The sequence below is a fragment of the Neovison vison genome, chromosome 11 (genome assembly GCF_020171115.1).
Source record: "Neovison vison isolate M4711 chromosome 11, ASM_NN_V1, whole genome shotgun sequence".
NCBI classification, from domain to species: Eukaryota; Metazoa; Chordata; class Mammalia; order Carnivora; family Mustelidae; genus Neogale; species Neogale vison.
In genome coordinates this window covers 177,009,217-177,031,115 of record NC_058101.1, presented here as the reverse complement: position 1 = coordinate 177,031,115, position 21,899 = coordinate 177,009,217, and the positions used below count along the sequence as shown (strand labels likewise).

At 36.0% G+C, this 21,899-nt stretch overlaps 1 protein-coding gene across 1 annotated transcript in view; it reads left to right on the top strand.

The window, feature by feature from the left end:
• The window catches only part of ADAM9 (ADAM metallopeptidase domain 9), a 151,811-nt gene that overhangs the window by 40,934 nt on the left and 88,978 nt on the right, over nucleotides 1-21,899 (top strand). The window contains exons 10-11 of the mRNA XM_044225334.1: nucleotides 4,501-4,582; nucleotides 5,048-5,181. Of these exons, the coding sequence (XP_044081269.1) occupies nucleotides 4,501-4,582; nucleotides 5,048-5,181 (216 nt within the window). The remainder of the gene's footprint in view (nucleotides 1-4,500; nucleotides 4,583-5,047; nucleotides 5,182-21,899) is intronic.

Genomic DNA, 21,899 nt, shown 5'->3' with positions numbered 1-21,899 from the left:
TGGTCCTTTGTGGGTTTGTTTGTTTTCTTCCTTCTCTGGAAACTTGTAGGATCTTCTCTTGGTTCCCAGGTTTCTGAATTGTCCTGATGATAATGCTTCAGTGTAGGTCTTTTATCATTTATTGTGTTGTGTTCTTAGTGGGAACGTCAGTCTTGAAACTGATGTCCTGTAGTTTTCAGAATTTTTTTCTAATTATTTTGTAGACGATTTGATTTTCTTTATTTTTGTTTGTCATTCCTTCTGGGAATGACTTTTATTTGGTTTTATTTATTTTCTTGTCCTCTAATTTTATTATCTTCCATCTCCTTTCTTTTTGTGTTTTTGTTCTGCCTTCTGGGACATTTCCTTAAATTTCTCTTTTAAGCTTTCTGTTGAGTTTTTTATTTCTGTCATCTTATTTTTAATATTCCATAGATCTTTTTGTCCCCTTTAGTATTTTTATATAATCAAGTTCTCATTTTATGGATATAATAATTCTTTTACTCTCTTTGGGATCTTACTGATAGATGTTTAAAAATTTTTTTTCTTTTACGTAGCATTTTCATGGTACCATAATAAACCCTAAACTTACATAAATCACTTAAACCAATACAGTCCAAAACTTACAGCAAAATCCTCATTTAAAACGATTTAAAATATTTCATGCTCAAAAGTTTTCTGGTTTGAGGGATGAAGTTTTGAAGGCCTTAGCCTGCTGCAGCCTCCTTTGTCTGGCAAAGCAAGTTAAGTTATTGTTACTCTTTATCCAACCCCCCTTCCCCATGTCCTGCCCCCGAGAGAGTCTTCTGAATTGATAGGCAAGCTTTTTGCAGAAAAGTGTTCTAATTTATATATTTTTGCCTCCCTCAGTGTTGATGGTACCTAAAACTCACAATTTTTTTCTGAGGAAAAATTTCCTTTGTGTTTGAGTTATTAATGTAGAGCCAGTAGAGCATGAAATCATCGACATTACCTGGCTTGATAAAATGTAACACGGAGACCGCTGGGGGCAGGGAAGATTTCGGAGGAGGGCCCAGGTCTTTGGGATGCTGAGGCATGCATGACCAGGAGGCCTGTGTGACCACTCTGATGTAGGAATGCCCTGTGGGGAGTTCCCCCAAGCTTTCTTAGCCCAAACAGCCGCCCTGTGATCGGAGAGATGTATGCATTGTCCCCTAGGCTATGTTTAGCAGAACTCTTAGAGCAAGCAGATTAGCATATCGTATCTTTCCCATAAACAGATCCTCCTAGTTCCAGCAAGACCCCTTGTCACGCATCACGTGCTTGAGAAAGTGTGATAAAGATCTATGATTCGTCTGCAGGACCAATAAAGGCGAGAGCAAAGAAGAGCAAAGGATCTAGAAGAGCAAAGGTTCTTTGTCGCTGAGTGTTGACCTCCTTGCTTTCTAAACTCTTTGGCAGCAGAGTTTGTAGTAATCTTTCATCCGCTATTATAGGGAGTGCTGCCCGTTCCCCACACTCTTGATTTTATTTTGTTTTCTTTCGTTATGTGAGTTAATTAAAGCAAGGCAGTGAAAATGCCAAAGTGGATTTTTATAGCCCTGTAATCACAAAGTCCTGGTCCTGACCTTTTTACTAATTTTTAGTAAAATTGCTCCTATAAGTATCCTCCTGCCTTCTAGTTTACAGAGAGCCAGAAGGGATAGGCATCTAGCACATTTCTCATGCCTTGCTCGAACAAACCTACCAAGCTGTCTTGTCTTTTCTGCTGGTATCCATCTGTCATGTGGAGGTATTTCCCAAATGTCTGTCTAATGATTCCTGGCTGTGTTTTTCGTTAAGAATGGGGTGCTAAAGGGGCACCTGGCTGGCTCAGTGGGCTAAAGCCTCTGCCTTTGGCTCAGGTCATGATCCCAGGATCCTGGGATCAAGACCTGCATCGGGCTCTCTGCTCAGCAGGGAGTCTGCTTCCCTTCCTCTCTCTCTGCCTGCCTCTCTGCCTACTTATGATCTCTGTCTGTCAAATAAATTAATAAAATCTTTAAAAAAAAAAAAAGAATGGGGTGCTAAAGAGCCTTTTGGAAGTATTGAGTACATATGTAGGGCCTGGAGACTATGGTATTAAGTAGAGGGCGATCTGACGTGTTTCCTTAGGAGTCCCCTTATGGCAGTATCTCTGGTCCTCTTCTCTTTGTTGGTCAGATACCTCAGAGAAAGATTTACTCATTCATTTAAAAAATATTTATTAGGTGTATACCCTAGGTACTAGGGATAGCAATGAATAAAGAAGACAAAAATTCTGTATTTTTAAAATGTTTTAAACTTTTAAGCAGATTTAGTGAGGTTTAACAGATGAAGATTAAGCTGCACATGTTTAAAGTGTACATTTAGGTACCCGTTTTGACATATAGCCATGAAATTATCACCATGATCAAGATAACAAACATGTCCATTCCCTCTAGGCCCCATTGTAATCCAATCTTCTCTTCCTTCCAAAAAAAAAAAAAAGAAAAAAACCAGATTCCTTCCCCAAGCAACCATTAATCTTTTTTCTGTTAATGTGGGTTAATTTCCATTTTCTAGAATTTTCTATAAGGGAACTCATGCAGTTGAACTGTGTTTGTCCAGATGAAAATTCTTGCCATCACGGAGTCCATATTGTGGTAGAGGAGATTAGCCGTAAATGAGATAAATAAATGTGTATAATAATATTAAATACTAATAAGTGATAAGGAGGAAAAATAGATCAGGGAGGTAGAAGTAAAAGTATAGGAAGAATGTAACTATATTATGGTGGTGAGCATTTCATAATGTATATAATTATCCAGTTATTGTATTATATACCTGAAATTAATATATCAATGATTTTAATTAAAAAAAATGGGAAAATGAAGACATATTGGTCTGTGATGAATTGGAAATTAAAGAAAAAATTACTGGCTCTTCCCTCTAGATAATTTGAAAAGCACTGCCTGAGATGATGCATAAGGCTGAATTCTCCATCTCCTTGCCTTTGGTTTAGCCAGTGAAGGCCAAGGGTGGGCATCTGCCTTTCTCATCTGAAGGAGCTGTCTGCCTTGGCATGCTAGTGGAGACTGCTACAAAATGAAACATCTTGAATTTAGGCATGTTGTGTGGCCTCTGTCATCTATGTTTGTAATAATGGAACTAGATACACAACACAGTGTCTTGGGTTCTAATTTTCTATCATCATGTGAAGGAATAAGTACCTCATTTTCCTGTAGCTGCATGTCTCCCAGGGAGGTTAAGGTTACAACCAGTGAAGCTCATATTCTGACTCAGAGTCCAGGAAATGTCTGAAGAATCTTAGTAGCCACAGTTATTTGTACTGTAGGCTCAGCTCCTCATGACATGAAGACAGATTTCTTTACTTGCATTTCTCCCTGATTAGAATGTGCTTACCTGGCTATAGGGGAGAAAGGGCCAGGATGGTATAGTTATTGAGGATAGTAAATGTGGAATCAGATAGCATTATGTCAGACCACAGCTTGGTGACCTGACAGCTGAAGATACGACTTCCCAGAGTCTCAGTTTCTTAATCTGTTCAGTGGACCCAATAATTTTTATCTAGTAGGATTTTAGGTTGAAATGAGATTATTTTTGTAAAGCGCTTGTGAAGGCTTATAGAATATTTTAAATACATTGTGTTGTTATTATTATCCTTTTCTATTCAATAAATAGTGGAGCACTTGCCAAGAAAAAAAGTATTGGAGGAGTAGGGTTGGTGTGGTGAGGGAAGGTTAAAAGAGAAGACTTGTGAGTAAAGACTTGAAGGAAGCTGAGGGAATGAGCTAGGAGAATTTACTGGGCAAAGGAGTTCCAGGTAGAGAAATAGGTTTTGAGATACAAGTGTGTAGGTGATGATTACCTGCGACCCATATGGAGGCCATTGTGGTTCTTACGTTCCCTGTGCTCCCTGCTCTGCAGCCTGTGTTGTGGTGTGTTGTGTTCATTGAGTGATAACTGTCTCTCCTCATTAGAATTTTTGAATAAAGAAATATAATGCATTTTAGGATGATTTTTTGTCTAGAGGGTAGGAAAAAAGCTTGGCGTCTAAAACATATCTTCATTTGAGAAATCAATATTAATTCATTAATATTAATTAATGATATTAATTAATGGCTGATATTAATCTTGTTCTCTGAGAACAAAAAAGAAGTAAGACTTAATTGTGTTCTGATTTAAAAAGTCAATTATCGGGGCACCTGGGTGGCTCAGTGGGTTAGGCCGCTGCCTTTGGCTCGGGTCATGATCTCAGGGTCCTGGGATCAAGTCCCGCATCGGGCTCTCTGCTCAGCGGGGAGCCTGCTTCCCTCTCTCTCTCTCTCTCTGCCTGCCTCTCTGCCTACTTGTGATCGCTCTCTGTCAAATAAATAAAATCTTTAAAAAAAAAAATAAAAATAAAAAGTCAATTATCTTTGCCATTCTTCTCCCAGTTTTTGTAGGTTCTACCAGCCCAGTGAAGTAAGATCAGTGTGTTCCTTTCACCCCCCCCACCACAAGTACATTTTCTAACTTTGACCTTTTATTTTCATTTAGGAAGAAAGGTTTTGGTGGGACTGCAGGAATGGCATTTGTGGGAACAGTATGTTCAAGGAGCCATGCTGGCGGGATTAATGTGGTATGTTTTTGTTCTTGAAATTTAACTTTGGATGTTTGCGTTAGGACAGTGTCAAGCATTTGACCGCATATTTCCATCTCTAGTCCTTAAAACAATATTTTGGGTAGAAGTGATAGATGTGTTTTTTCTTTAGAGATTGGATTAGTTTTCTAATATGATGTGTTCATTAACTCCTCACTTTATATGGACAAGGAAGTTGAAACCCTTTTTAAGAAAATTAAATTAGAACCATTAATCTGTTTTCCCCAAATAACTTATTAGTGCTAACATAATTGGTCTGTTGCTTAAAGGCTCTATGTCCATGCCGTATCAGTTTCCTAGTGAAATGTATGAAGACTGTTGTTGGATGCTTGATTTATCGTAAAGACGGTCACCATTGTAGTGATTAATTTCCTTTTGTGGAAAAAATAATAAGCATATCCTTTTTGTTCAGAAACCAATTAATACTTTCCTGTGTTTGGGCAGTTTGGGCAAATCACAGTGGAGACGTTTGCATCCATTGTTGCTCATGAGTTGGGTCATAACCTTGGAATGAATCATGATGATGGCAGAGATTGTTTTTGTGGTGCAAAGAGCTGCATCATGAATTCAGGAGCATCGTGAGTAACTGAATTATTTCTTCTTAACATGATATAGATGGGTGTTTCTTAAACTCTGTGATGTTCTCATGTCTATGTTGAAAAATTATTCCTGGCTCTTCTGAAATTAATCACATGATACACCAATGAGAAGTCTGTTTTTTAATTAAGTAAATGATTCCAGAGACCTTTAAGACAGAAACATTTGTGTAGGCACAGGTATGTAGCTACACTGTTGTGTAAAATGACCCACCAGAACTATAAGAACATGGAAAAATTTACATCTGAATTAGGAATTAGGAAAGAGTTTTGTTAGATGTAGTGTAGGTTAGATTAGATTGAAAGACTATAGGAGGCGTTTATTCATAAATCACTTTTTGAGAAAAGTGCTTCATTGTCACTGTAAATGGAAGAAATCTTGACATAGTCTTACTAACATCTCTACTTTTATAAATAAAGGTGAGAGGCAAGACAAAGGGGAGGAGAAAGAAGAGTTAACATTTAGTGAATGTTATTTTGTAATAGGCACTGTTCTAAGCACTTGAATTAATCTTTAGTGCTCAGCAACCTAATGAGATGTGGGTATCTCCAGTTAAGGATAAAGAAAGTGAGGTTACACATCAAAGGAAGTGGTGAAGCTGGGATTTGAAGTCAAGAAGTCTGGGTCCAGAGCCTGTTATCTTAGAACCCCTTCTTTGCCAGGGTTCAAAAGGAATTACAAGGAGGGTCTACAGGTGAACATCACCCTTGAATTGTTGGGCTTCTTTTTGGTGCAGATTTATCATAAGGGAACACGGTTCCTTCCTAATTTAGTAGGTGGTAGTGTTAAGTAGAGAGCTAGACATACACAATGCATATGTAAGTAGAAGCTGAGCTAGAGAAAAAATTAGATGTGGAAGATGTTCGTCTTTTCCAAGCACAGATGAAGATTTCATGTGGGGAATATCTGCAGCCCCAAGTATTCATTTCCTTTCCTACCTCCCTCAAGTTTCTGGGGCACGGAAAGAATAATAAAAACTGTTAGCCAACTTTTTATCTTCAGATCTGAAAGTACAGTTTTAATTAAATCGTGGTGTAAAGGAAAGCTCTCAAACAGAATTTGCTGCAGAATTTACCTGTTTTTGAGCAAATACTAGGCTGAAAAATTGCTGTGAAAGAATTAGAACAGTGTTCATGAAAATAACTATACTTAATGAAAAAAGTAATTATATTCACAAGAAAAGTCATATGTTTGTAAGATTTCCTGCAGGGGAGGGAAGTACATTTAGTATTTGCTTTGGCTGGAGTGTAGTTGAGAGAGACATGAATTCAGGGAACAAGAAATGAATAATCAACCTTGATAAGACAGGGGACTAAGATAAAAATGGTGGCATGCTACATTAGGAAAGAAACAGTGCTACAGTGGAATCTGAAGTGCTGTAAGAAGCAATGAAGAATGGACCCATACTTTATTCATTCACTTAAGTATTTGTTTATTTATTAATTTTAAAAATCTTATTTAAAAAAAATTTTGTATTTGAGAGAAAGCCAGCGCACATGTGCGAGCAAGTTGGGTACAGGGGCAGAGGGAGATGGTGGGAGAAACTTCAGCAGACTCTGGGCAGAGCACAGAACCTGACTCAGGGCTCTCGATCTCAAGACTCTTGAGATCATGACCTGAGCTGAAACCAAGAGTCAGATACTTAACCAACTGCGCCACCGAGGTGCCCCTTATTGAGTATTTATTGAATGCTGACTTGGTGCTAGACTTTGTTTTAAGCGCTTGCAGTATTTCAGTGAATTAGATAAAGATGTGCCCTTAATGGAGTTTACATTTTAAAGTATTGGAAGTACATTTTAAAGTATTTAAAGTATTGGGAGGGCCAGAAGTGGTGGTGGTGATGGTAGAGGTCAGGTTGCAGTTTTAAAATTAGTACAGTCAGGGTAAGCTCCTTTGAGGTGATAATAGACGAAATATTTGAACGAGATGAGTAGGAAGCTGTGTGGCTATCTGCGGAAAGAGCCAGGTATGAAGGAAGAAGTTGGTTAGGGTAGACTTTTTTCCAAGATGGAAGAAATTACAGTAGGTATGCTAAGAGGAATAGTTTTGTAGTGGGTAAAATTGGTGATCTAGAACAAAGAGGGGAACATTGCTATAGGTGACCTTGAGTGGGTCAGAGGACATGAGATCTGGGGCACAAGTGGAGGGGTTTGTTCAAATGGAGCTCAGGGTATCTGTAGTAATAAGAATAAATGGAGGTAGCTGCTGGTAGATGGATAGATGTAGTGGTGGGGAGTCTGTGGTTCTGTTTTGCCAGTGAAGTAGGAAGTGTGTTCATCAGCTGAAAGGTTGGTGGGGGGAAGCTGTTGGGGATTTCAGGAGATAAGAGAGGGTATGAAATAGTTGGGTGGAAGAATGGGAGGGTAAATGGAGTAGAGTATGTTTCCTGGGCCATTCTAAAGGGCCACTTGAGATTCACATCATGAATTTTAAGTGAGATTAGTTTGTGGTTGTGTGTTTTTGTGCAGCCGCATTCAATAGCATAGGTAGCATATGAGAGCTGATGTTAATCGGGTTTTATTTAGGCCAAGTACCATGAAGTAAGAAGGGTGCAAAGAAGTCAGATCTGTTTGCAAAGGAGTAATTATCATGATGGACCATGACATTAAAGCTGAATAAGGCCTAGGAAAGGGAGGATATCAAGGGGATAAAGGAAGTGAAAAGGGAAAACACTGAATGTCCCAGTGGGATTAAAGTTATATTGGAGTATAAAGATGTACCTGGGGAGAGTAAGATGGGTAAAGTTGAGATTATAAACTATAGTAATGTTAAAATGTCCATTAAAATCATGGCAATGAGTGGTTGAATGGCAGAGGATTAGATCATTGGAGGAGAGGAGTTCAGGCTTTGGAGAGAGCAAGGGATTAGTAGGGTTATTTACCTGTGTATTGAAATCAGCAAAAATTAAGACAAGAATAGTGTTAGAGTGACAGTGTTGGTGAGAAGGACATGAGAAGGAGCATCTCAGGTTGTTATGTGAGTAATTAAATAGTGCGTAGTTTAATTTTATGAGATTCAGAGCTGGAAGGTTTAGAAAGGATCGAGGAAGAATGGCCTAGAAGCAGCAATCTGGAGGAAGAACACTGACTCTATCTCTAGTTGTATGAGGGTTATATCATTATTACTGATACATGTATTGTATGAGGGAAAAAGCTGCTGCTCCTTGAGAAGGTTCTAGTGGAAGTTGTGAAATCCGGGAGTAAAAGAATTTCAAGTAGAGCTTGACAGTGAAAGTTACTTTCAGAGAAGAGGTTGAGGATATCAAGAGTTTTTGCTGATGCTGGACTAAGAATTCTAGGTGCCTAGTAAGGGAACAGGCGGGAGATAAGGGCCTACATGGAGAGCTACAGCTTCTTACGGTGATAAATGTAAAGAGGGTTATAGGACAGAAGGAAATTTGTCTCGGGAGACTCAAGGCAGGGAGGGAGTCTTGCTGCAGCTGCGTGTGTTAGGAAATGGAATGGGAGGGGTGTGTGTGTGTAAAGTGTTTGGGATTCCCTCTTGAACAGTGGGGCCAGGAGGTCTAAATTTATCTCAGTCCTAGCATGGGAACTCATTTTGGCCCTGGTTGGATAATTCTTTTTAATGCCTGTTCCAAAAAGATCTGCAAGTCAGTCTGGATAAACTTTCCCAGATTACAGGGGGAAAGGACAGAGATTAAAAGTTAGAAAGATGGAATAGATGTTGAGAACACAGTGGAAAGTATGGTTTTTGGACCATTGGATTTAGTGGAGGGGAAATGAGAACAAATGAAACATGAAAGAAAATATATAATATTAAAAAAAATAACTTAATTGGGGAGGTATGAAATCATAGAAAACTGGAGAAATAGATGTCTTACTGCATTTTAAATTGTCAAAATAATGACCTCAAGGTAGAATTGAAAACAGGATGCCATTTCTAATTCACAAGGGCATTTTTTTTTTTTTTTTCTAAAGTAGGCTCCACACCCAACTTGGGCCTTGAACTCATTACTCTTAGATTAAGTGTCACATGCTCTACTGAGTGAGCCAGGCAGCCTCCCCAGGACAAAAAATTTTTTAGAGAAATTATGCAACATAGAATTACAAAGCACAAAAGAACATTTGTTAAGGTGTTACAAAATGCAAAGTATAAGATATAATAATTTAAGGCCAAATTAAACAGTTTGACAAATAATATGCTTCTCAGTCTAGGTCTCACACCACTGTAAATAAATGTTTCATCTAGGAAACATACCTGAGACAAAGAGACTCCAAATAAGGCAAAAATGATCACTTTTCATTTGTAAGATGTATGATCATTAATGAACATTTATCATTATTATTGATATTATGTTATTAAAATATGTAATGTAAAAAGCATGTCAAGGGAAGATGAGCACTTATCTAAGAGGAAATTTTAAAACATCTTAATCATTACCAGATTATATAAACAAAGCACATAAGATTATAGAGATTTAAATAAATATCAGTGTGGTTCATTTATTTATTTTTTTTAAAGATTTTATTTATTTATTTGACCGAGAGAGAGAGAGAGATCACAAGTAGGCAGAGCAGCAGGCAGAGAGAGAGAGAGAGGAGAGAGAAAAGCAGGCTCCTTGCTGAGCAGAGAGCCCGATGTGGGGCTCGATCCCATGACCCTGAGATCGTGACCTGAGCTGAAGGCAGACGGTTAACTAACTGAGCCACCCAGGTACCCCTAATATGGTTGATTTAATAGATAATAATGTAACTCTGTGTACAAACAGAACATATATCTTCATTTCAGGTATTCTGGAATCTCCATAAAAACTGACCCTATATTTTGCCAAAAGACTTTAAATAATTTAGAAAAGAAGCAGAAACAGAACAGGTCTCATTCTTTGGCCACAATGTGGTAAAATGAGATATTAATAACAAAACCCCTAAATGAGTTGGTAGTTTAAAAACATTCTCCTAAGTAAACCTTCTATCAGAGACCTAAAGGCCAAAGTAATTATGAAATATTTTGAATAAAATGGTATCATGACTATTACATTTAAAACTTACTGCATATTAGAACTTCAACATGAATACAAGATGATCTCGAATATAAGGTGATCTACCATTTTTCCCATGAGAATAGGCAAGAAGTTTTGGGGACTGGCTTAAGTATGTAACCCAGTGGGGATGTAGAAGAGGTAAAGATAGATAACTGTTACGGGATTGTGGAGAGAAATAGCTATGGCTGTGAGAGAGACTGACCATTTAGAAGTTGAAGTAGAGGGAAACTGCCATCATCAGGTGACCTGTTAACAGTGGGACCCAGAGGAATAATCAGTTATTCTCCTGCCAACTTATCTTGGCCAGTGTCTCTTATTGGCCATGTTTCTTGCACGTCTGCATGAAAGGTGCAGTCCATAAAGGTCAGCCTTCTATGCAAAGAACACGGTGGAGAATGATGGGTATAAGATTGGAGGGGAAACCATAAAATATTGGGCGTACATGATACTATCAGTACTATTAGTTTATTTTGGCTTGGATTTTCTAGCTAGTGCAATGAATAAGAAAAAGATTTAGGAGTAAATATTTGAAAAGAGGGGGAAATGATGTTCCTATGATTGTCTACTTTTGAAAAGCAAGGGAATCAACTAGTGTTAGAAATGCAGTTATAAAATAAGTAGATTTTCAATAGACCAGTTTTAACTATTTTGAAAAAATGTGAGAAAAAAACTATATTTGTCAAACATTCTGAGTACCTTGGGATCAACTTAATAGGAAATATGCAGCACTTGTTTAAAGAACACAGAGAAGTTTATTGAAAGTCAGAATATGTAATTTGAATAAAGGCAGTGTTCTTTTATGTAGAGACTAAATATTGGAAATATATCTGTCTTTACCAAATTAACTTACAAATTTAGTATAAGTCTAATCATGTTCCAGATATGTATATATTTCATTCATTGTAGAACTTGACAAAAATAAGTTTAAAGTCAATTTGGAAGAGTAATTTTGTAATAGTAGTGAAGAAAATACTGAAAGAGAAGACCCTTAAAGAAGGCTCTCGGTATGAACTATTATGTTTGGGAACTGTATAATATTAACTGAAATGCACAAGAAACATATTAACAGTCTTATGGTAGAAACCTCAGAAATAATAAAAGTGACCTTTTTTTTTAAAGGTAGGGTTTTTTCAGTAAATGAGGCTGACATAATTTGTTAAGAATTTGAAAAGAAATTACCATATGTCATACTTTAAAATAAATTCCAAATATACAATGAAATAGAAGAAAATATGCTTAGTAGATATAATCTTGGATGGAGAAAGGTTTTTCGAAACATGAGTCTTTCCACTGCCCCCACAACCCCAAAATTGTGAAGTGCAAAGCAGTCTATAGATTTGAAGAGTTGTGTATATAAAAAACAGTTCAAACAGTGAAAGGACAAATAGCGAAGAATACTATTTGAAACATTTGAGACAAAGTTTTTTGTTTTAGCCTTTTTTTTTGAATAATAATATCATAAATTTATAGATGAGCAAAGAATATGATCAGGTAGCTCATAATACAAGAAATAAATATAAAAGATTAGTAAATTTATAAAACGTCTCTTCATATCACTAAACAAAGAAATGTAAATCAAAGCAATAAAACAGCATGTTTTTAACCTATGAAACCAGGATATGTAGGTCACCAGGCCACTCTCATATACTCCTGGTATAATGAGAATTAGTACAGGTTTTCTGTGGAACAGATTGGTTGTTTGAGCATATGTTTTTAAGCCAGCAATTTTATTTTTAGAAATTTGTTTTAGGGGAATAATCAGAGAGTGAGCAAACAATATGTATATGCATTGTTCAACAATAAAAATGGGCACAACTTACACATGTCCAAAAAAATAGATTGTTTATACTGACCACAAAATACCTATTTAGTGTAACAGTATGGTACTAGAAGTCATGTTTTCAAGCCCCTTCTTCCATTTAAAAAATGTGAAAAATTATATTTTATGACCATATTGGTGTAAAGGCAGATATAACCCAGGCTGGATTCATTATTAAATATTCATTATTGTGATTTCCCTTTTTTCCTTCTGATTTTAAAGTAAATTTGTGGGCCATTGAAATTATCATGCGTCTTCAGCTTTGTGCCATACTGTACCTCATGTATTAGTTGGCCCTGACCCCTGAGAGCATCTTCTTAGAAACTCTAGAGTACTATAGAAGATGGTTTGTAAATCATTCTGGTTAACAATATATAATAATATTTATTCAAATAAAATAAAAGAAAATGTGAGAAATCATGGTGTGAATTACTCCTTTTAAAAACTATGAACATCTGGGGTGCCTGGGTGCCTCAGTGTCTGCCTTCAGCTCAGGTCATAATCCCAGGGTCCTGGGATGAGCCCTGCCATTAAGCTCACTGCTTCACCGGAAGCCTGTTCTCCCTCTCCCACTCTCCCTGCTGTGACCCTCTCTGTCAAATAGATAAGTAAAATATTTTAAAAAAAATAAATAAAAAATAAAAATATGAACATGTGAAGAAAGATTGGAAGGGTGTATGCCAAAATGTTTAGCTGGTTCTCATTTTTGGTGGTAGTCTTTTGGGTCACTTTTGTATTTATTTTTCTTCTGGCTTTATCTTTTTAATCATTTTGCTCTGAGCAGATATTTATTTTTAGTTAGGAAATAAGGCAATATTATTTTAATAGAATTAATTTCAAGTAAAAGTAGATACCTGTCTGTTACAGATATTAATGGCATTGAACATTTAGGAGATTGCTATTCATCAGTGTTCCCCTGGACTTTACTCTTGAGAACTGATAATATATGCTTGCAGTATTATACATTGTTAATTTTATTGTGGAGTTATTTATTTTTAAAAACTTTTCACCGGATGATCATATTGCAGATAGATCTGAGTGGATTGTATTGACTTTATTTTCCCATTATTTCTGGTGCCATATGTTCACGCTTTTGTTTAGCATTCTAATAGAGATTTTTTTTAAAGATTTTATTTATTTGAGAGAGAGAGAGTGAGAGAACATGAGCGGAAGGAGGGACAGAGAGAGAGAGAGAGGGAGAAGCAGACTCCCCGCTGAGCAGGGAGCCCAACATGGGGCTTGATCCCAGCACCCTGAGATCAGGACCTGAGCCAAAGGCAGATGCCCAGCTGACTGACCCACCCAGGAGCCTCTCTAATAGAGATTTTAGGATATATAGAATATTTGTCTGTTGTTGATCTTGTCTTTTAGGGAGGTTGTGTGATGGTGTAGTGAGTCATTATGTGAGTTTATACACATTTTATTGAGCTTGTAATAGTAATTTTCTTACTGTAGTAAGTTAAAATTAGCCAGGGCAAAAAGAAAAGAAAGTCCTATCTGTACTTTACTTATCTTCTATGACAGAGATGTAGCTGGTAGGTAAGTGTTGGATAAATATAAATATTCCACTGCTTACAGATGTTCATCTCGAGCTGTTTTCACTGTTGACCTTTTGTATATGAAGCAGAAATGTATTATGCTCGCAGGGTTGAAATGGGGCATGGTTTAGCATGGTCTTACGGCAAAGCAAAACATTAGAGAGACAGATTGAGACTGGGTGAGATGGTGCAAGGCATGAAATTTTGGGAAGTCATTGCTTACAGGGGTCAGTGTAGAAGCACTTTAGGAGTATTAGGATGGGGTGCCTGGGTGACTCAGTTGTTTAAGCATCTGACTATCTCAGGGTTGTGAGTTCAAGACGTGTGTTGGGGTCCACACTGGGAGTGGAGCCTCCTTAAAAAAGTTGGTATCAGGATAAAATTGAGTCTGTAGCAAACAGAGATGTCTTGAGGCAACATTTGTAATGGCAAAGGACTTCTAATGAACGAACATTGCTTTCTAGATCTCAGAATACAAGATTTTAGAGAATGGAAGGTTTTCTACTTCCCCCAAAAGACTGTAAGTGAGACCTTCGCTACTGAATGAAGGGCATCGTGCTTCTTCTGAGAACAAGTAAACTATCTCAGACAATATTGCATTCACTTCCACTTTGAGCAGAGAGGCAGAGGGCAGAATGGACATAATGGAGACAGTGTTGGATTAACTATTTAAGATCTGGTGGACATTACCTCATTAGACAGATGGCTGCTCAAGTCTATTCCTAGTTGAAATGAACTTACTTCCTCCAACAGCTGGTGATAAATCTATATTTATTAATGGTGGTATTTTTTCCCCCACCTTCTCGTGTATTTTTAATTTAATTTTATTTATTTTGTTTTTTAGAGAAAGATTGCCCTGCATTCCAAGTTTACCTCTTATTCTGGTCTTTATCTTGGATTCTGGTTTTTTTTTTTTTTTCTGTTGTTGTTTTGTTTTTGTTTTTTTGTTTTTTCTTTTTAATGATTTCTTTCTATAAAAGGTATAACCCCCCTGTCTGCTTTCTGATCTTGAGCAACCTCTATCAGGCTGAGCAAATTCATCTTTTTTTCCTAAAAGATTTCTCAGTCCTGATTGAGTACCCTTCTGGTTTACTAGACTCTACTGAGCCTGACTGTAGGAAGAGAAGGACCAAGGATAAGTCTTGCAGGGCCTTCTTGCTCTGGGAGAACTTGTGATGTATTTTTTTAAAAAACACTTTTATTATGAAAGATGAAGCACATACAGAAAATCTAGCTAAACAAATGTATAGCTGAACACATTTTTAAAAAATTTATTTCTTTAAGAGAGGGAGAGCATGAGCCAGAGGGACAGAGAGAAAGAGAGAGAATCTGAAGCAGACTCCCCGCTGAGCACGGAGCCTGACACAGGGCTTCATCTCACAGCCCTGAAATCATGACCTGAGGTGAAACCAGATTGACTGCTTTACTGACTGTGCTGCCCAGGCACCCACAAATGAACACATTTTTATAAAGTGAACGTTTGTGTAGCCACCCATGTCAGGTCACTACCAGGATCCTCTGAAGTCTCTTTTGTCGTTTCCCTGAAGTTAACCCTTATCCTGATTTTTATGGTAATTTCCTTGCTTTTCTCGACAGTTTTGTCACAAAAAGTATGTATTCCTAAACACTTTAATTTTGCCTGTTTGAGCTCCATTCATAGAACAGATTAAATAGAGCAAATAAATACAATTATACAAGTATGTTTCATATCAGCGTGGCTTTTTTTAGTTGATGTTGTATTTGTGCTGTTTGTCTATCCTGATATAGGTAGCTGCGTTACATTTTCATTTTTGTTGCTTCCATCTTCATTTGGTTTGAAGGTTGCCCCCTGGAATTTTAACTGCCCCCGTGCTTTTAAGTTACAACTCAAAAAAAGCTTAGAGGCAGGAGTCGTGGGGAGTTGTCCACCATAACTGCTGGAATCGGAGGTGGCTGGAGGAGATGTGTTGTGGGATACAGTGAGTGCTAAGTGGATACTTCACCAACAACTGGTATTATCCACTTTAAACTGTAGCTAATGAGTTGGACACATTGGTATATTATTGTGCTTTTCCTTTGCATTTCCTTGATTACTAATGAGATTAAATCATCTGTTTATGGGCCATTTGCATTGTTTTTTTGTGAAGATACTGTTCCATGCTACCCTCCCCAGTTTTGCTATTGGGTTGACTATCTTTATTGACTAATAGAAGTCTTTATAAATTTTTTGGTGACTTTTAGTGAAAAATTTTAATTTCAATGTAGTCATGTATATCAATCTATTCCTTTATGATTATTGTGTTTTGTATCTTATTTATGTTCCATAACTTTAATGTCACAGAGATACTCTTCTGTTTGTCTTCCAGACTCTTGATCCATTTTAGCCTTTCTTCATATCTAGGTCCAAAAATCCACCTAGAATTACTGTGTGTGTATTGTGTCAGGTAGAGGTCAGGTTTTTTGTTTTTTTCCCCCCCAATAGGAGTTCTTTGTTGAAAGATACCCTTTTCATTGCTACTTTGGAGTGTCACCTTTGTCATAAATCAAGTGTCCTCAAATATATGTGTCTGTTTCTGAGCTCTTTTATTTCATTTGTTTATTATTCTATATTTGCATCACTACTGTAGTTTCCTAATTTTTACAGCTTTATAATTGGTTGTATAAAGCAAGCTGTCCTACTTTGACCTACTTGTTTGAGTGTCTTGGCTATTTGTGGCTTTCTCAAATAAATTTGAGAATTGTCCAATTCCACAAAAAAGTCTTATTGGGGTTTTGATTGATATTGTATTAAATCTCTAGATTAGTTTGGTGGAGAATTAACAATATTTTCATTAAGGAATCTTCTAGTCTATGATCTTTAATTCCTCTTATATTTCTATAAAGAGATTTAAACTTCTTTTGTTAGTGTTATTCCTATGCTTTAGATTTTTGGATGCTATTATAAGTGATTTCTCTTTTAAAAATTAATTTTCTAATTTTTTGTATAAAAATAAAATTTTTTTCTTATATTTGTTTTATATCTAGCAGCCTGTTACACTTTTATATTAGTGCTATACACCTGTGAATTCTTTTGGATTTTTACTTATATAATCACATCAGCTGGCAGTAATGATAGTTTTGTTTCTATCTCATCAATCCTTATAACTTTTATTTATTTATTTTTATTACCTGACTGTACTGGCTAGGACCTCCTGTACACTATTCAAGTAGAAGTGGTGGTATTGTGTATCTTTGTCTTTTTTTTTTAATTAAAGAATAATTAACATGCAATGTTATATTAATTTCAGGTATACAACATAGCAGTTTAAAAGTTCTGTACATTATTCTGTGCTCAGCACAAGAATAGTTACCATCTGTCATCATACAGCGATATTTGAAAGCTTTCGGCACTTTAACATTAAATATAATGTTTGCCAAAGATTTTGCAGATACTCTTCTTTATATTTTCTTTCAAGTTTTTATTTAAATTCAAGTTAGTTAACATACTATTAATATGTATATATATACTAGGTAATATTATTTCCAAGTGTAGAATTTAGTGATTCATCACTTACATACAACACCCAGTGCTCATCACAAGTACTCTCCTTAATACTCATCACCCATTTAACCCATCCCTTGCCAACCTCTCCTCCAGTAACCCTCAGTTTGTTCTCTATAGTTGAGAGTCAGTTTTTTGTTTTGACTCTCTCTTTCCCTGTCCATGTTCATCTGTTCTGTTTCTTAAATTCCACATCTGAGTGAAATCATACAGCATTTGTCTTTCTCTGACTGACTTACTTTGCTTAGTATAGTACCCTCTAGTTTCATCCACATCATTGCAAATGGCAAGTTTTTTTTTTTTTTTTTTTAAGATTTTACATATTTATTTGATGGAGAGAGAGACAGTGAGAGAGGGAAAACAGGCAGGGGGAGTAAGAAGCAGGCTTCCTGCTAAGCAGGGAACCCAATGTAGGGCTTGATCTCAGGACCCTGGAATCATGATCTGAGCTGAAGGCAGAGTCTTAACGATTGAGCCACTAAGGCACCATGATTTCATTCCTTTTTATGGCTCAGTAATATTCCATTATATATATGACACATCTTCTGTATCCATTCACCAGTTGATGGACATTAGGGATTTTTCCACAGTTTGGTTATTGTTGTATGCTGCTACAAACATTGGGGGTGCATGTATCCCTTCAAGTCAGTATTTTTGGATAAATACCCAAGTAATGCAATTGCTGAATCTTATGATAGTTCTATTTTTAACTTTTTGAGGAACCTCTGTACTGTTTTCCAGAGTGGCTGCTGCAGTTTGCATTTCCACCAAAAGTGTAAGACAATTTTCTTTTCTCTGCAGTGGATACTCTTTTTTGGGTTAAAGACTATCCTCTATCAAATTGTCTTTTGTCAGAGATAAGTTGGCTGTATTTGTTTGGGTTTATGTCTGGACTTGATTCTCTTCCATTGATCCATTTATCTGTTCTTTTGCCAATACTGTGCTATCTTGGTTTACCGTAGCTTTAAGGTAAATCTTAAAGTCAGATTCTGTCACTTTTAAAATTTTGTTCTCTTTCAGTATTCTATGGTTATTATGGGTCCTTTTTCTTTCCATATAAATGTTAGATCTCTTTGTCAATACCCCCAAAATAACCAACTGGGATCTTAATTGGGGTTGCATTGAATCTATAGATCAAGTTGGGAAGAATGGGCATCCTTATAAATACTATAGAGTTTTCCTGTCCTTGAACATGGACTATCTCTCCATTTATTTAGGTCATTTTTGATTTTTTTTTAATCAGAGTTTTATTGTTTTCCTTTATAGATCTTGTACATATTTTGTTACATTTATACCTGAGTGTTTTTGTTTGGTTTTGGTTTTGCTAATGTAAATGGTATTGTGTTTTTAATTTCAAATTTTGTTAGTTTGTTGCTGGCATATAAGAAAGCAACTGACTTGTATATTAATCTTCTGTACTATAGCCTTTCATTTTTTTAATAAGTTTGCTTTAATTGCTTATTAGTTTCAGAAATTTTTTTTGTTGGTTCTTTTGGATTTTATACAATAGATGACTATCATTTGCAAAGTTTTATTTCTTCTCAATCTATGTGTCTTCATTTCCTTTTTTATTGATTAGACTGTCAGTTTTTCTGTTACTAATTTAGCTTCCCCAGATTTTTTCATGTTGAAAGTATATTTTTTCCCATCCTTTCACTTTGAAATTTTCTTTATCCTTATGTTTTAGATGTATGCTTTGAAACAACATGTTTAGGTTTTATTTTTTAATCCAGCTTGACAGTATTTGTCTCTTAATTGTATCATTTAATTTATTTATGTTTAATATAATTAGTAATATACTATATTTATTTAACTGTAGATGCAATTGATTGTAAGATACATTATTATTTATATACCACTAAGAAAAATGGTGCCTACTAAGTAAGTACTTTGTCAAATGAATTTCAGTTTCAGAGTATTTTAAATATGAATTTCAGTTTCAGAGTATTTTAAATATGTGAAGAATGTGTTTTAGAATAAATGAGATGCAGTATTTGGATTTAAATCTACCATCTTATGTGTTTTTCATTTGTTTCACTTTAATGTTCTTCTAAAAAATCTTTTATTTTGTTTATTTTGGATTTATTTTGTTTATTTTGGATTATTTGTGTGTTTTCAATATTCATTATTTTACTTCTATTAGAATGGAAGTTATGTAATCTTTGATTTTTTGGGGGGAGTTACTCTAAAAATCACAACTTGTGTCCTTGATTTATCATGTTTAATATTAAGTCATATCCTTCCTTACACAATTCAAGGACTTTAGAGCAGTTCAACTTTATTTATTCACTTCCTAACTTATATAACTATGTGTCAGGAATGCATTATCACTGTTTAATTCATTCTTGTTAACATAGCTATCACTTTCATTACTCGCTGGTTCTCTTGCATCTCTGACCTTCCATTTGGTATCATTTTTTAGTTACCTTGAAAAACCCTTTTTGAATTTCTTTGGGTATGTGTCTGATAGTAGTTTGTCTCTTAATCAGCCTCTGCCCCCCTGCATCTTTATTTCTCTTTCATTCTTTATTTTTTTAAAACAGTTTTTTATTTAAATTCAATTTAGTTAACATGTAGTATATTATTAGTTTCAGGGGTAGAATTTAGTGGTTCATCAGTTGCATATAACACCCAATGCTCATTACATTAAGTGATCTCCTTAATGACCATCACTGAGTTACCCCATTCCCATTACCCACCAACAGCCTGTTTCCTATATGTAAGAATCTCCTATGGTTTGTCTCCCTGTCTGATTTCATCTTATTTTATTTTCCCTCCCATCCCCTATGATCTGCTGTTCTGTTTCTTAATTTCCACATTAGAGTTTCTCTGATTGACTTATTTTGCTTAATTTAATATCCCCCAGTTCCATCCACATTGTTGCAAATGGCATTATTTCATTCTTTTTGATGGCTGAATACTATTCCATTGTGTATATGTACATACCACATCTTTTTCCAGTCATCATTTGATGGACATCTGGGCTCTTTTTATATTTTGGCTATTGGGGGCATTGCTGCTGTAAACATTGGGGTGTGTGTGTCCCTTCAAATCACTATTTTTTATATGTTTTGAATGAATACCTAGTAGTGCATTTGCTAGGTCATAGGGTAGTTCTATTTTTAGTTTTTTGAGAAACCTCCGTAATATTTTTAAGAGTGGCTACAGCAGTTTGCATCCCTATTCTCCACATCCTCCCCAACATCTGTTGTTTCCTGAGTTGTTAATTTTAACATTCTGACTAGTGTGAGGTGGTACGTCATTGTGGTTTTGATTTATATTTCCCTGATTCTAAGTGATGTTGAGCATTTTTTTCATTTGTCTCTTAGCCACTTACATGTCTTCTTTGGAGAAATGTTTGTTCATGTCTTCTGTCCATTTCTTGACTGGTTTATTTTATTTATTTATTTATTTATTGGGTGTTGATTTTGTAACTTCTTTATAGATTTTGGATGTTAGCCCTTTATCTGATAAGACGTGAAAATATCTTCTTCCATTCTGTAGGTTGCCTTTTAGCTTTGTTAACTGTTTCCTTTGTTGTGCAGAAGTTGTTTATCTTGATAAAGTCCATATAGTTCATCTTTGCTTTTGTTTCCCTTGCCTGTGGTGATGTATCTAGTAAGAAGTTGCTGTGACTGAGATCACAGAGCTATCTGCCTGTATTCTCCCCTAGGATTTTGTTGGTTTCCTGTCTCATATTAAGGTCTTTCATCCATTTTGAATTTCTTTTTGTGTATAGTGTAAGAAAGTGGTCTGGCTTTATTCTTCTATATGTTGCTGTCTAGTTTTCCCAACACCATTTGTTGAAGAAACTGTCTTTTTTTCCATTGGGTGTTCTTTCCTGCTATGTCAAAGATTAGTTGACCATAGAGTTGTGGGTTCATTTCTGTTCCGTTGATCTCTGTGTCTGTTTTTTGTGCCAGTACCATACTATTTGATGATGACAGCTTTGCAGTATTGCTTGATGTCCAGAATTGTGATGCCTCTGGTTTTGGTTTTCTTTTTCAACATTACTTTGACTATTAAGGGTCCTTTGTGGTTCCATACAAATCTTAGAATTGTTTGTTCCAGCTCTCTGAAAAATGCTGATGGCATTTTGACAGGGATTGCATTGGATGTGTAGATTGCTTTGGGTAGCATAGACATTTTCACAATATTGGTTCTCCCAATCCATGAGTATGGGATATTTTTCCATTTCTTTTTATCTTCCTCAGTTTCTTTCAAAGTATTCTGTAGTTTTCAGAGAACATCTTTTTACCTCTTTGGTTAGGTCTGTTCCTAGGTATCATATGGTTTTTGGTGCAATTGTAAATGGGATCGATTTCTTGATTTCTCTTTCTGCTGCTTGATTATTGGTGTATAGAAATGGAAGACACTTCTGTGCAGTGGTTTTATATTCTGCCACTTGGCTAAATTCCTGTATCAGTTCCAGCAGGTTTTTGGTGAAATCTTGGGTTTCTACATAGAATATCATGTTGTCCGCTTAGAGTGAAAGTTTGACTTCTTTGCTGATTTGGATGCTTTTATTTCTTTTTGTTGTCTGATTGCTGAGGCTAGGATTTCTAGTACAATATTGAACAACAGTGGTGAGAATGGACATCCCTGTGGTTTTCCTCACTTTCAGGGAAATGCTCTGTTTTTCCCCATTAAGGATGATACTAGCTGTGTCTTTCATATATGACCTTTATGATTTTGAGGTCTCTTCCTTCTATTCCTACTTTATTGAGGGTTTTTTCAAGAAAGGATGCTGTATTTTGTGAAATGCTTTTTCTGGATCTGTTGAGAGGAATATCGTCCTTGTCCTTTTATTAATGTGGTGT